The sequence below is a fragment of the Helianthus annuus genome, chromosome 7, assembly GCF_002127325.2.
Source record: "Helianthus annuus cultivar XRQ/B chromosome 7, HanXRQr2.0-SUNRISE, whole genome shotgun sequence".
Classification (NCBI taxonomy): Eukaryota; Viridiplantae; Streptophyta; class Magnoliopsida; order Asterales; family Asteraceae; genus Helianthus; species Helianthus annuus.
In genome coordinates, this window is record NC_035439.2 from 82,099,212 (window position 1) to 82,114,958 (window position 15,747).

General features: G+C 36.9%; 1 protein-coding gene and 1 long non-coding RNA gene across 2 annotated transcripts; one reads left to right on the forward strand and one right to left on the reverse strand.

The window, feature by feature from the left end:
- Positions 1-2,023: 2,023 nt before the first annotated feature.
- LOC110914620 (protein PFC0760c-like) lies at positions 2,024-3,154 on the reverse strand. Its single transcript, XM_022159407.1, has one exon. It carries the CDS (start codon positions 3,152-3,154, stop codon positions 2,024-2,026), a length of 1,131 nt encoding a protein of 376 aa, XP_022015099.1.
- An 8,940-nt stretch (positions 3,155-12,094) lies between these two features.
- Positions 12,095-13,535, forward strand: LOC110910894. Its single transcript, XR_002576558.2, has 3 exons — positions 12,095-12,225; positions 12,739-12,805; positions 13,406-13,535. It is a non-coding gene; the product is annotated as an uncharacterized LOC110910894 (long non-coding RNA).
- Positions 13,536-15,747: the final 2,212 nt, after the last annotated feature.

Here is a 15,747-nt window from a genome sequence, read left to right on the forward strand (position 1 = left end):
TCTTCACGCTCTTCTTTCAGTTTCTTTGCTTTCAAAGACTCTTCTCTTTCAATCTTTCTCCAGCTTGTTAACCACATATTTTCAGAATTTATACCCTTTTGAAAACATATTGTAGCAACCTTCTGAAACTGCAGAGCTTGTTCTCTATCTTCTGCCTTGTATCCAATCTTGTTCACAAACAGACATTCAATATCTTTTGCAGAACAATTCATTATCCACATCGGATCGTACAGGTGAATATTTCTGATCTCATTCCTAACTTTATACACAATCACTGCTTCGGTCGTCATGCAACTATAAACCCAGCATACAAACCCTTTGTGAAAATTTTGTTCCATCTTTGGCAATGGAATATTCTTTATAACCCTGGGCTTCTTGATCTTCAGAATTGTTTCCTCAATACCTGTAACTGGATCCTTCCTCTTGACTTTCTTAGGATAATGTGGCTTCTAGTGTCGAAAATCTCTGAAGGCTTCAAATTTCATCAAGCCCCACGTAGGCATATCATGAACTTTGACAGGATATGATAAGGTTCTGACCTGGGACAACTCTTCAACATCCCATGTAACAACTCTCATTAAAATTTAAATAATTAGGATAGCAATTAGCTATTAAGAAAACCCTAATTGAGACACCCAAGTAATTCTGCACTAACCCTAGAATTTCCAGAACAATCAGAATCAGGAGCAGGGCCCCTAAAACTCAGGGGGGGCAAAACCCTAATAACGATTATCTTCATAACTCATTATAAAATTCGAAATTTATAAAACCATCGACACAGCAAGCCTACATGCACGAAGGGCTACTCTATGAAAATAGGGTGGTCACTCGCGTAGCGCGACGGCTAAGGGGGTACCCCTCGCGCTACGCGACGGTGTCAAAATTTCAGTATAAATAGCAGGGGTTGGGACTTGAATTTTGGCATTTGAACGACGAAAATCGGAGTTACATAGACCGAGTTATAAGCAAAACAATCCAACACACACACACTATTATCGAGGTGCTGCCGCAAAACAGGGTAATTAGTCGATCGCTATTACGATTCAGTTTCCAGGATCAATATACCCAAAGAATATCTAAGTGCCGCCACATTGGGCTATGCTTTATCGTTGTCGATAATTCGATAATGAGCCGAAGCATTGTACTTTGTCGTTGTCGATAATTCGATATACGAGTTGAAGTACTATACTTTATCGTTTGTCATTTTGATAAATGAGCCGAAGTATTGCACTTGGACATTCATTGTCACAATTGATCTTGGAGAATTATCATAATCGTTGTATTGATCACTAATCCTGTTTTGTGTGCTTTATTATGAAATTAGGTTAACAGGGATTAAATCTAAATTCTATCAACACTAAATCTGCAATGTGAGTCATTCTCTTTTTATCAACTGTTTTACAATACTCCAAATCATTTTCCAAAAGTTATAATTACAGTGATTAAGTTTATGTAATCACCAAATTACAGCCGGTATGTGGGGTATTGTGCACAGTATTGTTATCATTGTTTCCTTCACATTAGGTGGGCGAGCCTAATTGTGACATACGTCACTCATTGGGACAGCCAATGGTGATATGACCACAGTCACAGAGCTGGTCTGTGACAAATACCTATTCTTGAAATGTTGGTTGATAATAAACATATGTAAAAACTCTTAATACTGTAAATTATAACAAATGTGTCGTTTTTAGTAAAATGAATGATTCACTCAGTATTTCCCCGCTGACAAAAATCTTTTTCAAAAATGTTTCAGGTGATCTGCTGTAAATCAGGAAAAGTGCTGGGAAGCATTTCAAGCTTAAAATAGTGGCTCAGTATAAAATGAATAAAGATGTTTTAAAATAAGAAGTTATCACTAAACTTATGTATTGTAAATTATCGGGGTTTTATCCCGAATTGTGAAATAAAAATAATCGGGAAAAATTTAGCTTTTCAACGATCCTGATGTTTAAAATTTTCCGCTGCAAAACTCAATTAAACAAATATCACGTGGTTTCTGTCCCACAGCTCCAGAAACGGGTCAAACCGGGTCAGGGGCCGTGACATCCCACCAATGTAGAGACATTATATCTTGAATATATTGGAAATATTGAACACCAAATTCTCTTCTAATAGCATAAGCGTTGACTTGTGGCAAGTAACCCCAGCTTATGATATCACCCAGAGAAACATCTCTATCCCTTCTGTAATACTGTAGTGGTCTTTTGAATTTTCTTTCTGTATCCTTCCTGAACCACTTCTTTCGTTCTTCACGTTGTTCTTCTTTTGACATTTCTTTAAAACTTTTATTCTTAACACTTTCAGCCACTTTTCTTCTTAACTCACCCTCATTTGCTTGACTGAATAACTCGGCAAGAGTTGGAAAGCTAGAAGTATTAACATTAACATTCTCAGACTGATCATCATCGCTCCAGTCTTCTACTTCCACTTTATCATAATTATCAGCCTCTTCAACATACTTGTACTGATATGCAGGTTGATGATTGATATCAAACTCGTTCAATTCCTCTTCAAAATCGAAATTAAACTCACTTTCTTCAACATGCATCATCTTAATGATCTCATCTCTAGTGTAAGTATGCAAGATCCCACCTTCCTCTACATCATGTTCAAGATGTAGAATCAAACCTGTACCCTGATCAACATTCTCATCAACTTTTTCAACATCATCATGCTCCCCCTTTCCTCCTGCATTTTCTGGTTCTTCAGTTGCATTGTCTTGAAGATACTCATCAATATTTTCTTCTTGTGACGCCTCAGTTACTTTTATACCAGAATTACCTTGATCAACATCATCATTTCCATCATCATCATCATTATCACTATTAACAGAATATACTTCATCTGCATCATCTTTCAGATTATCATCCTCGTCTTCTTCATCATCTTCGATCATACCAGATACTGAAGTTAATGGACAAGGATCTAGAATAGACGATTCTGGAACTTTTGATGGAGATTTTGGTTCAGTCAGAACAATTTCTCTTTCAGACATGTGAACATCATCTTCAACTGGAACACCCTTACCCTTATCTTTCATTCCAGCTTCCATTTCAGTTTCACGTCTTGCTCTAACTTCCGCAAGTTCTATCTCTTCAAACTTTTGTTCAATCGGTTTACCAATCAAATCTTCCAACACCTTCTTTAACATATACTCTTCATGTTCCTTTTCAGCATTCTTGGCTTCTAACTCTTTATGTTTCAACTTGAAGTATTCATTCTGCTCATCCCTTCGAGACTTTTCTTCTTCTAATTCAGCTATTCAAACTTTCAGAATGTCTATGTGGGCTTGATCAGCTTCAATCTTTTTCAACAAAGATGAATTCTTAGATTCAACAGACTTGACACGTTCTTCTAACTTCTTTTTCTCACTTAACACCTCATTCACCTTCTTTTGCAACTTCTTCACAAGATCATCATTCATAAAGCAAAAATCATCAAGCTTTTCAAGAATTGTACTCTCTGGAATAGGTGGAAAATTTTCAAAACCAGACAATCCAGGAGTAGTATGAACTGGTGGTTGTATGGTAGGTGGTGTTTGTTGGACGTGAGGTGATGTTATTGGTGGTTGTTCATGAATGGGTGATGAAATATGATGTTGTGGTGGTGATTGTAATGATTGTAAATGTTCTAGTGATGGTTGTTGTGGTGGTGGTGATGGTGGTTTAGTTTATGGTTCTGGTGTAGACTGAATTTGTGGATCTTGGATAGATTTTAATTTCAGCTTGAATTTTAACTTTCGCGCTGCTGGAGTTTCGACACGTTTTCTTGATGTTGATTTCTTTCTACCTCCTAAAGATGGTGTCTTTTCAACCTGAACATCTTCTGGTGGAACATACGTTTCATCATGATCATCCGAACTCCTCTTTCTCTTCTTTTGTTTCTCCCTATCTTTTGGATCATAGTTTTCTTTGATCCATCGATCAACTTCATCATCCGTATCACCTTCTGCACCAGATGAACTCTTTTCTTCATCATCAACCACTATCTTACTAGCTGCTTTCTTAGCTTCTAAAGTATCATCAATATCTTTCAATAACTGCTCAGTTTCAGGAGTTAACGGTTCATGATCTTTTTCAACATTAGCTTCTGTCTCGTCTACTTCTGGTTCATCAACTAGCATTGTTTCAACCGCTTTCTTTTTACGTTTCTTCTGTGGTTGAGAAGATGATCCTTCTTCAGCTTGAGCTTTTGGTGTGGGAGTTCTCTTTCCACCTTTTTTCTTTTCTTTTTCTACCTTTGTATACCAATCGTTTTGAGTTTCACAGAAATCTTCTAACTTGGTTAATTCATCAATTGCACTCTTTTCTTTCATTTCAGCATCATTCCTCCACTTTAAATGATTTACTGGATCTGGATCCTCATACTTCTCATCTTTGATGAATCCGAAAAACTCTGTCTTCTTCGGTTCAGGCCAATTCTTTGTATACTTGGATATTCGGATTAACGTTTCATTATCCATGTGATGCAACAGCATGAGATCATTTTGTTCATCTTTCATCAGATTTGGATACGCATGATCCAACATCATCTGCACAAATCTTGGATACACCCAACTTCGACTACCAGAAGTAGTATTATCTTTCATGTAGTCAAAAATGATTCTTGAAAAGTTGTATTTCTTGTTTAGTACCAACGCCGTCACCATACACATTTGATAGTCTTTCATAACATCGTATCCACCTTTCCTGTGACTTAGCGCATGAATCACTGAGTGAATAAAGAATTTGTACGGCTTCATAAAACATGCTTTCAGATAATTTGCTTTATTCAACGGACCGTTATAACCCATTCTAAGCATACATCCTTTGACCATCCTTTCCGGAAACCCTGTTGGCGAATTATCATCATCTGGAAACTCTAACACTTCTCGTACAAGCTGTTCTATGATTATGATCTCTTTATCTTCATTATCTATCTGAACTATTGAATTAATAACATCATTCACTTCATCATAACTAGCCTTTTTCCAAAATCGATCAACATGAGATTTGAATACTTTGTGCTAATCCGTTAAAGCTTTTTGAATTGGTAAACACCTCATGAATGGCAAAATCTCTTTAAACACAACCATCTTTGGTAATTCTTCATCATAGACACAGCAAGTATTGTGTGATGGTTCATATACCACGTTCGATGCCTTTCCCATGATATAAGTTGTGCGAACCAACTTATACAATGATTCCGAACATTAGTTCACAAGATTAAAAGCTTGAACATAAAGAAATCAAACAAATCGCTCAGATCGCTCTAAGAATGTGTTGTGATGCGGAGTAGTATGAGACAGAAACGTTCACACGATCTGGTCTCCCCTTTATATAGAGGATACCAGGTCGTGCGAGTTGAATATTTGAAACGTTTTGAGGAGTTCGTGTGGTCTGGCCATTATATGAAACGATTTGGCCAGCTCGCACGAGGTGGCACCTCGTGTGAAAATCTCATTTTTTCAAAATTTTTTTAACTTTTTAACTTTTTAACTTTTTACCAACACACTCAGTTAACCAAGTCCAATTTAATGACCCTGGTCAACTGATTAGCCTGCCAAGTCCAAGTCAATGACCTTGGCTGACCAAATTCTGATCTCACTGACATTTTGTAACAAATTTAAGTTCAAATTAATGAACTTTGATACATTTTGAGCAATTTCCAACACTTATCTCAAATTTTTCTTATCCAACCCAAATGATCCAGCATGTTTAGCACTGTGGGACTTTGATCATCAGATCCCCAATGTCTATTGTCGAAAATAAGATGAAGTATCAAATCTTTTTGGATTTTTCAACATTTTAGCTAAACAAGCAGAAACTCTTTTTGGATTTAAGAAACAGGAAACTGTACAAACATATTTACAGACATCTTTTTGTGAGTTTGTGTAAAAGAATCATATCAGTTTTTGAGACTTATCACTAACACCGTTGATCTTGATTTAACTTTAAATTTTAAGCAAATTCACTTTTGATTGTCAGTATTTGTTGTCCACTTAAACTTCTACACAAGTTTCAATTGATTCAAGATATGAATTAGTGTTTTAAGAAACTAACTTATTCGTGTGTCCCACCTCAGAATATACTCCCGTATCAAAATTCCCTAGATTCAGTCTTACAGGTGAGTATACCAATCTGATATCTGTATCTGGGTTAGTGCGAGACCTTGAGAGCTCAGGTATGAACTTCCGTTCAGTCAAAGAGATGAAGGCTCGACTTTAGGTGTGTTCCCTTTAGGGAATCTTTTCTTCAACTGCAATTGATTCGTATCTTTCGATATTTTATCAATTTTTATGCAGAGGGTGAGCTTATAAAGCGCATTAAGTATTATACTAGGTCTAGGCTATTGCTTCCGCAATATCAGAAGACCAGGTATAATACCCCAGATATCAAACAGTATAAAGACCTAGTATCTCAGAATCAGGCAATCTCCCAAACAAGATTTCGGGGGTTACCCATATATCCTAGAGATGTTCCCCATGAGATAAGCAAGTATTGATATTTAGGTTTATATCTCGAATTCAATCTACTAGTCGTGTGAAGTCTACTGACACATCATTAGTGAGACTTGTTTAAAATCATTTTGACTTTCCATTTCTTTAGCATGTTGTGATAGTCCACTGTACTATCATTTCCTCTTTTTCACAACAAAACTCATTTTTTATTTTTCAATGTTTTTGTATGTATGAAATTTTATCATGTTTTTGTATTTTCTATAAACTTTCTCCCCCTAAAATCAAAAACATATTTTTGTGTTTTTAGTTTTATCAAAAGCAGTAAAGAAACTGTACAGAAAACATGACAACTAGACGCAGATCACTTCTGATCGCCGTCCTCCTCGGCCACACACTCTACCACCCTCCCAGAAAACAAATTCTTTAACCCGTTCAATTTTAAAAGATAATTAAATCTTGTTTTATCAAAGGGTTTAGTGTAAAAATCAGCTCTCTAATCATCAGTGTGAATATAATCAATTCGAATCAATTTTTTCTCGTAGCAATCACGAATAAAATGATGTCGAATCTCAATATGTTTTGTTTTTTAGTGTTGTACCGGATTTTTAGTGATATTAATGGTTGCCTCGTTGTCCACAAAAATTGGTGTGTCTAAGAATTGCAGACCATAGTCCCTCATTTGCTGTTGGATCCAGAGGATCTGAGAAAAACCGTTGGAAGCCGAAACATATTCAGCCTCACAAGTCGAGAGAGCGACTGTGGTTTATTTCTTACACTGCCAAGTGATTAGCCGAGTTCCGAAGAACTGGCAACCAGCAGTTGTGGACTTAGCGTTTAACTTACAACACCCGAAGTCAGAGTCAGAATACCCAGTTAGAAAGAAGTCACCGGATCGAGGATACCACAAGCCGGTGCTTGGGCAACCTTTGAGATACCGTAAGATCCTCTTCACTATCATCATGTGCGATGCTCTGGGACTTGACTGGTACCGGGCGCAGAGGCAGGTTGGATACATGATGTTCGGTCGTGATGCTGTCAGATACGTTAGCGATCCTATGATTGACCGATATTGCGTTTCATCCACTTTCTCACCACTTTCATCCGGACATATGCAATGATTTGTAGCCAGTGGGTTGATATGGGAGATGATTCAGACATATTGACTTTGTCCAACACATCATTCACATACTTGGTCTGGTGTATAAAGATTCCATCGGGCAGTTGCTCAACTTGAAGCCCGAGAAAGAACTTCATCTCCCCCATTGAACTCATTTCAAACTTCTTCTTCATGACCTTCTCAAATTCCTTACACAACTCATCGTTCGTTGATCCGCAAATTATATCATCCACGTATATCTGCACGATAAGTAGATGTCATGCAACCTCTTTAGTGAACAACGTATTATCGACAGTCCCTCTGGTGAACCCGTTGATCAGCAGATGCTGGGAAAGCGTCTCGTACCAGGCTCTCGGGTCCTGGTGTAATCCGTATAACGCCTTGTCGAGTAGATACACCTTGTCTTTGTGTACAGGATCGGTAAAACCCGGTGGTTGACCGACATACACTTCTTCTTTAATCTTGCCGTAGATGAATGCAGATTTGACATCCAGTTGATAGACCTTGAATCCCTTCCATGACGCGAATGCCAAGAAGATTTTGATTGCCTCAAGTCGAGCAATGGGAGCATATACTTCAGTAAAGTCAATCCCTTCTTGCTGACTAAATCCTTGGACTACCAACCGTGCTTTGTTCCTTACTATAACCCCTCTATCATCTCTCTTACATTTGAAGACCCACTTGGTCTTGATCAACTTCTGATCTTCCGGGAGATCAACCAACCTCCACACTCCAAGCTTTTCAAACTGTTGTAACTCCTCTTGCATTGCATTTACCCAACTCTCTTCGGTCAAAGCTTCTTTGTACGTTTTCGACTCTACCTTCGAGATAAAACATTTTAATGAGAACTCTTCTTGTAAATGTGCTACAGAGGCGTAAAAACATGTAAGCCCTTTCTTTATTTGTTCGCGGGTTTTCACTCCGCTTTGAAGGTCACCAATGATTTGCTCTGAAGGATGATAAGATAACGTTCTTGGCATGACTGTATTCGGTACGCTCACTTCCGATTGCAAATTTGTTATATTCGGGTCACCCGTGTGATCATTAGCATTTGAAGTCGCAATATTTGGTTCCTCGTCATAAATTGGATCGGTTTCCGATTCTGAGTCGTCAAATTGGTCAAATATTGGAACTGTTTCTTCTGGGGGTACATGTGCAGTTCCACTAGGACCAGCCTCATGATCATTTGAACCCACGGTAGGCGAGGAAACCACCAACGGTCTGGGCACTTGTTCTTGTGAAAGAGACTCATGTTGTTGGTATAAGAATGCCAGTTCCTCCTCATTCGGCTCTGTCGGTAAATGGAATGACTCACAAAGATTTTCGTAATCAATAGCAACCTGTTTCCAGGAAGTTGATTCGGAGCAGTAAATTGTTGACTGTCAACATGTTGAACTTGTATGATCTTCCCCAAACTCGGAACAAAAACTCTCTTCAACGGACTAGCATATCCTACAAAAAAACCTTCATTAGCTTTCGTACCAAACCCGTTTATGGGGTGTTACAACCAGCATCATTCATAGGAACTACATATTTCATTTCAACTTTCAGCCAGCATTCGAGGTGATTCGCCTGAACCCACATGTGAAATCTATCCTGCCACCCCGAATAATCTTCAATGTTGAGCAGTTTAGGTGGTTTTTGCATGGTTCCTAGCTCGTTCTCCATATTCACATTCTGGGCTATACTTGCTAGAGTTTGAGTAGTTATACCTCCTCCGAAAAATGCATTGCAAAACTCTTGATTGTCCATTTTTATACTATGAAAAATGTTTCAAAAAATTTTTAAGTTTTGAAAATTTTCAATTTCAAGCGACCTGGACTTCCAAACGATCTGGACTTTCAGACGACCTGGACCTTTCAAACGACCTGGACTGTTTCAAATGACCTGGACTATTCACACAGTGCGAGATGACAAATTCTTGTTAAAAAATTTCAGTTCGTGCGGTCTGATGAATCCACATGATCTGGACACTCAATTCGTGCGGTCTGGTCACACGGTTTGAACTTTTCAAGCGATCTGGTCCAATCCGTGCGATCTGGACATGAATTTCAAACGGTTTGACACAAATTCAAACGATCTGGTCAATTTCACATGATTTGAGCATCATTTTCACACGATCTGATCAAAATTTCAAGTTTTTGTCATTTTTGGATCAGTTTTAGTTTGATTTATGGTCTGAAACTTTGTATGATTATTCAAAATGATGTTTTACACATAATATCTAAAATTCAGTCCATTTTATCCGTGAATTCGTATGAAAATCCAAGAAAGAGTAGAAGTATATGATTCTAAACCGTTCAAAACATTGATATCAACAGATTTGACTCATCCTGAGCTCTGATACCACTTGTAGGATCGAGGATTCGTCCAAAACGAGTCAATCAGAGTCAGATCTAGTTTCTAGAAAGGCGGAATCAGACTAGAAACCGTCAATCAGTGTTAGAACAGGAGTAGAAAAGTAGAAAGTCACTTTAAACATGTTCTTCATTGATATAATACGTTTTGGTATAGAGAGAATCCGACAGCACTTCGGTACAAAATTCTCCAAAAAGTTACAAATGAAGAACACTACTTGTCTATATATAGGCTTCCCAGATCGCACGAACTAACAGCTCCAGTCCGCACGAGTTGGGCAAAACCACTTCGTGCGACCTGACCTTCCAAGTCGTGCGAACTGGCTCATAACACATAAACTTTACATTTAAACCTATTACATATAACTGACACGACATTGAATGATGACGCATGCGATAGACATTATGCACCAACACGAAAGTACTGAACAACCAAGATAACAACTCCTCTAGACAATCTGGGATTATGTTCCGCAAATTGGGAAGCACATATTCGCTTCAAGATTTACGTCTGATGTCCATGTTTGATCACATTTGACTTCATCTGTGGTAGTCTGAACAACCGAGATAACAGCTCCGGTTTCATCAGCTGCATTTGGAACAGGAGAGTTGAAAAAACTGCAATTGGAATTGATCTTGGAACAACATACTCTTGTTACCATATGACATGACGTGGGCGCGGCTATACACATTTATTTACATCATTTACAACCACGCCCGACGAAAGGGTGTTTTATATTTATAAAAATGGTTTATACCTTAACATTAAAACACACACAACGAAGGACAAGTGTATCCCATCATATATGCAGCAAAGTATTGGTAAGAGCCAGATATCGATCCATGGAACACGGGCGTTATAATGTACAAAATTTTTGTCATTGTTTTACCAGATATAAGGAAAGGTGAATGGTTGTTTAACTAAATTATCTAAAATTACATCTAAAACATAAATATACTATTATCTTGTTTCCCAAACAACCTAAACATGTTATCTATCAGATATGTCACAAAAGCACTTAATCAATTTTCCAATTTCGAGACAGTTAGTCAGGGGCGGACTTAGAAGGTTAGTAGGGGTAGCACGGGCTACCCCTCAACCCTGTCTTCGTAGTGTAAAAATACCCCTTAACTCTATTTCCGTAGTGTAAAAATACTTCTCAACTCCGTTTCCGTTATATAAAGGATACCCCTGATCCTAAAACAAAAAAATTAGGATACCCCTAACTTTGTGGGCTAGTTCCGCCACTGCAGTTAGTCATCCGCTAGGAGTTTTCTAACATGATAATTATTCGGAAAGTTAACGCAATAAACACACGTTAACCACCTAAACTCATTCTTTAGCGAGCTATTGATATTCATTCATGTGAACCTTTAAAGATAGATTAGTCATCCGCTAGGAGTTTTCTAACCTCACTTATCAAAGAAAGCAATACCGATGGTCACAACACAGCCACGAGGATAAGCGTTTAAGTAGATCATATAACAACATATTTCACCTTTACAAGTCTTGAACACAAATCTACCATGTCAGCAATTTCAGACCAAAACTACTAAACAAGGATCATAAACCGCATGCAAGAACATGTAATCAACACCATATAATTCGTTAGAACCCTTACGTGCAAGAAAGCATTCCTAATCAAAATAAGATATATCTTAGATAAAACCAATACCCCTCTCGAGTCTCATGGTGTAAACAAGTTTACAAACAAGTGATTAATCAAGAAATAGTTACCATCCCACTAACCACAGATTCATTATCCAAAATAATCAAACATAATCAGGAACTCAACATCAATGAAACGTTCATTATATAATCATGAATATTCAAACATGAAAAAGTACTAAAGTTTCATACAAACAATATTACAACATAAAGATTATTCAAGAAACAAGTTCATTACTACTATTACATATTACTACTGTAACACCCCAAAAACATAAAAATCTGTGTTTAAAATGTGATGTTAATTTAACAAGAATTAACTAACTAGGAAATTATAACCCAGTTAGTTGATAGTCTTGAAATAACTTACTCTAAAGTTAAAATACTTAAACTTAAAGCTAAATGGTAAATTGAGGGACTAAACTAGCCAAAACTGAAAGTTTAGTACTAAATTAGTAATCAAAATACAAAGTTCACCCATTTGAGGGTGGGCATCGATCGAACAGAGAGAGAGAGAGGGCGACCAGGGGAATTTCCAAAACCCTAAAACTTCATTAATCTTGCAAATTGAAGGATTAATCCAAGTCAAAATCAAAAATTGAGCTTAGAATCATGATCCTCATCACAAGAGGATTGTAAGGTATGCAAAATCTAATGAAATCTCGTAACTTGAATTTCTCATAATTTTGGGAAATCTGAAAATTTGATGTTGCATGTGTGTTATTTGATTAGTTTAGAATTGATTTGGTGTTTAGAGGTGAGACCTAGCCAATTCCATGTGAAATCATGACCAAATTCAGGAAACTCCATGAACACCTTGAAGGTGGGTTGTGGGTTTTACATGCTGATGATGAACTCTAGGGTTTTGAGTGATTATTCTAGTGTAATTTGACCTTAGAAGATAGTTCCAGAAAAATATGATGTTTAATTGATATATGATGGCTTTATTGAAGTTAAGTTAACTAATTAGCAAGCCATAAACATGAATACGAATGATGTAGAAATTCTTCCCTCATAATGTTTGTTGAAATGCCTCAAAGAAGGCTTGAAAACTGAATTGTTAAGTTTTAAACGCATAATTATGAAGTATGACGAATGTGCGTTATGTATGTAAAACATGGAGTTCTAAACATAAAGTGCTTGAACTCCTTAGGGAAGGAAGCCGGGGCATCTAGCGGACAAACCGGTGTGGACGCACGTTTGAAGGGTTTGCTTTAAAGGTATGTAACTTGTTTCCGTTACATTTATTATATCGAATGATTCAAATATGTAATTGAATTTTGAATAAGAGTGTTTTGAATAAAACAATGAAGTCGTCGTATCGATTGATCGACTAAATTCGGTTGGTACCCGTTGGCAGTCGTCATATAGGAGGATTCCTTAGACGAGCCAAACGGGTCAAATAATCAAGTAAAACATGATTTACATTCCGGGATATGATGAATTGTTGTATGTTATTGGTTGACATTTATCACATGTTAGAATTACTAGAATTGGATGTAATGAGTCTTAGAAAAGCGAATCACAAGATTTCTTTGAGTGAGATGAACAAAACCAAAACAAGACATGGATTTCCAGGACCCACCGTAAATTACGGTAATACCGTAATTTACGGTAAGGGTCAGACATTTTATGGTGAATATCTCCTGGTTTACAGTGACCAGAAATCTCCAGGACTCACCGTAAATTACGGTGATACCGTAATTTACGGTAGACCCAGAATAGTTGTTTTGTTTTTATTATTTTAAATGTGATGTTCAAACTTGTGATTATATTATATATTAACATCAAAACTAATGTTTTAATGGTTTTGATCATAGGTAAATTTGCAAATCTTACGGGTGGCGACCAAGTGATATATGAAGAACCGAACACTACATTTCTAAGCTTCCGCTATGTTTTGAATCCTTAAAACTTTGTATATGGGATGTAAACATGTTTTGAACATCTTTTTCAATACGTTAACTTAGTCATCAGTCGACTAAGGTTTTTGTTACTTATGAACTTCTTAAATGAAAGTCATGTACTTAAACAATATTTTCACTAAAATGGTGTTGTTTATTAGTATAAACGAGCGAAAAATTTAAGGGTGTCACAAGTTGGTAATCAGAGCCTAAGGTTGTTTACAAAGTGTTCGGTTCAAGCTTGATCGACCGTCCGATAAGAACTAACTTCTGTTAATAAATTTTATATTACGTAAAGAATGAGAAATGAACAAATATACATGAAAAGAGCAAGTAAGCTCATTTAAATACAAGAAATCAAAAGCAAGAACGATCAAATCAAGTTGTGAACTTGATTGAATCAAAAGCAAGAACGATCAAATCAAGTTGTGAACTTGATTGAATCAAAAGCAAGAACGATCAAATCAAGTTGTGAACTTGATTGAATCAAAAGCAAGAACGATCAAATCAAGTCGTGAACTTGATTGAATCAAAAGCAAGGACGATCAAATCAAGTTGGGACTTGATTGAATCAAAACAAGAGCGATTAAATCAAGTTATGAACTTGATTGAATCAAACAAGTAAAGCATGTGTTATAAATGGAATGTTTTAACAACTTGTGTAAACATTTCAGAAATAGAGATGGCTGATAAAGGTAACGATGATGCGGTGCCAAGAGTCACCGAACAAGTGAGGGAAGTGATTGCCGAAGAGGTTGGAAAGGCGATCGAAAACAGTTTGACAGGCTTCATTGATAGAATTCAAAACACAGTTTTATCAATGGTAGAAGATAGAATCAAGAAACTAGAAGATGACTCAAATTTAACAAAGGAAAAGCATGGAGGACGAAAGCCTTGTTCATACAAGGAATTCATGGCTTGTAAACCACCAATATATAATGGAGAGGTTGACCCAATAGTGTGCCAAAGATGGCTAAGTGATATTGAGGGGGTATTCGAGAGGACCCATTGTGATGTAGAAGACTATGTAGCCTATGGTACGGGTCAACTAAGAAATCAAGCGAAAGATTGGTGGGATAACAAAAAGAGAGAGATCGGTATTGAATGTAACGCCCTGCGTTTTCATAATTTCCCTATTTAGAAACCATTGCTTGGATTTCTATTTTTGGAAACTTTGTATTCTTGTAATCGTTCCTTTCCTTGTAATCTTTATCAAACCGAGACTTGGATCATTAATGGAGCTTGTATTTTGTTACATTTATGTTATACACACTCTATGTATGCTCGTATGTTCGACTTCGTGAATCAATCAATGTCTAATTGTTATTCTTGGAAACTATGTGCGAAACTTGTAATTAATCTAAACTTATGCATTGAACGTCTTTTGAACAAGAACGATACTTGGTTATGACATTTATACGCTTAAACATACTTTGGTTATGATCCTCATGCTTAACTACACCTTCATACTATGCTTTTATATCAAACAAGTCCCTAAACTATCAAAATTGCACTTAATAGAATCAAGTATAAACTTCAGGGGGTTAAAATGCAAAACTTTGAAACTTGCCGGCACTAGGGCGCTGCGTGACGCGAGGGGGCTTGGCGTCGCGCGAGCCCCTTGTTTCGGCAGAATGTGTGTTTCCTTTCAATTTTTGCACGAAATCCCAATAATCCAACTCACCCAATCACCTTTAATCCACCTCTAATCACCTCCAATCACCTTCTAACTCATTCATTATAAATACCCACCTTCTCCAACCCATTTGACACTTTTACAACTCTCTAATCTTCACAAATTCACTCTCAATCTGCAGTAAATCTGAGTTTTTGGACAGATTCTTGTAACTTCACTAAAGTGAGTGTAACTTGCTTATTTCTTAACCAAATCACTTGGTTCTTCTTCCTATTGCTTTGTTATGTCCTTGGGTTTGAATCCTTGGTTTTTCCTTGGAAGAATCATGCTTGGATTTGCCCTAAAATGGACTAAAACTTTCTGTTTTGTTTACTATTAATCAACAACATGTTATTTCTTATCCAACTTGTGTCTAACACATCTCACACCAATGTCCTAATGCTTACAACCTCTCTTATGGTTGGTTAAGCTTAAAAACATGGTTGAGACACTTAAATCAGAGGTTAAAACCTCACAAGCTTTCTGTTTTTAATTAGGGTTTTACCCACAAGTAGTGTTCAAGTGTGAAACTTGATGTATGTGTGATGGTTGGTTTAGCCTAGGCTATCCTTCATAAGAATCC

What these genes read in the sequence shown, in the direction of transcription:
- LOC110914620 (XM_022159407.1), bottom strand. Translation starts at nt 3,154, where the DNA reads ATGTTAAAGAAGGTGTTGGAAGATTTGATTGGTAAACCGATTGAACAA.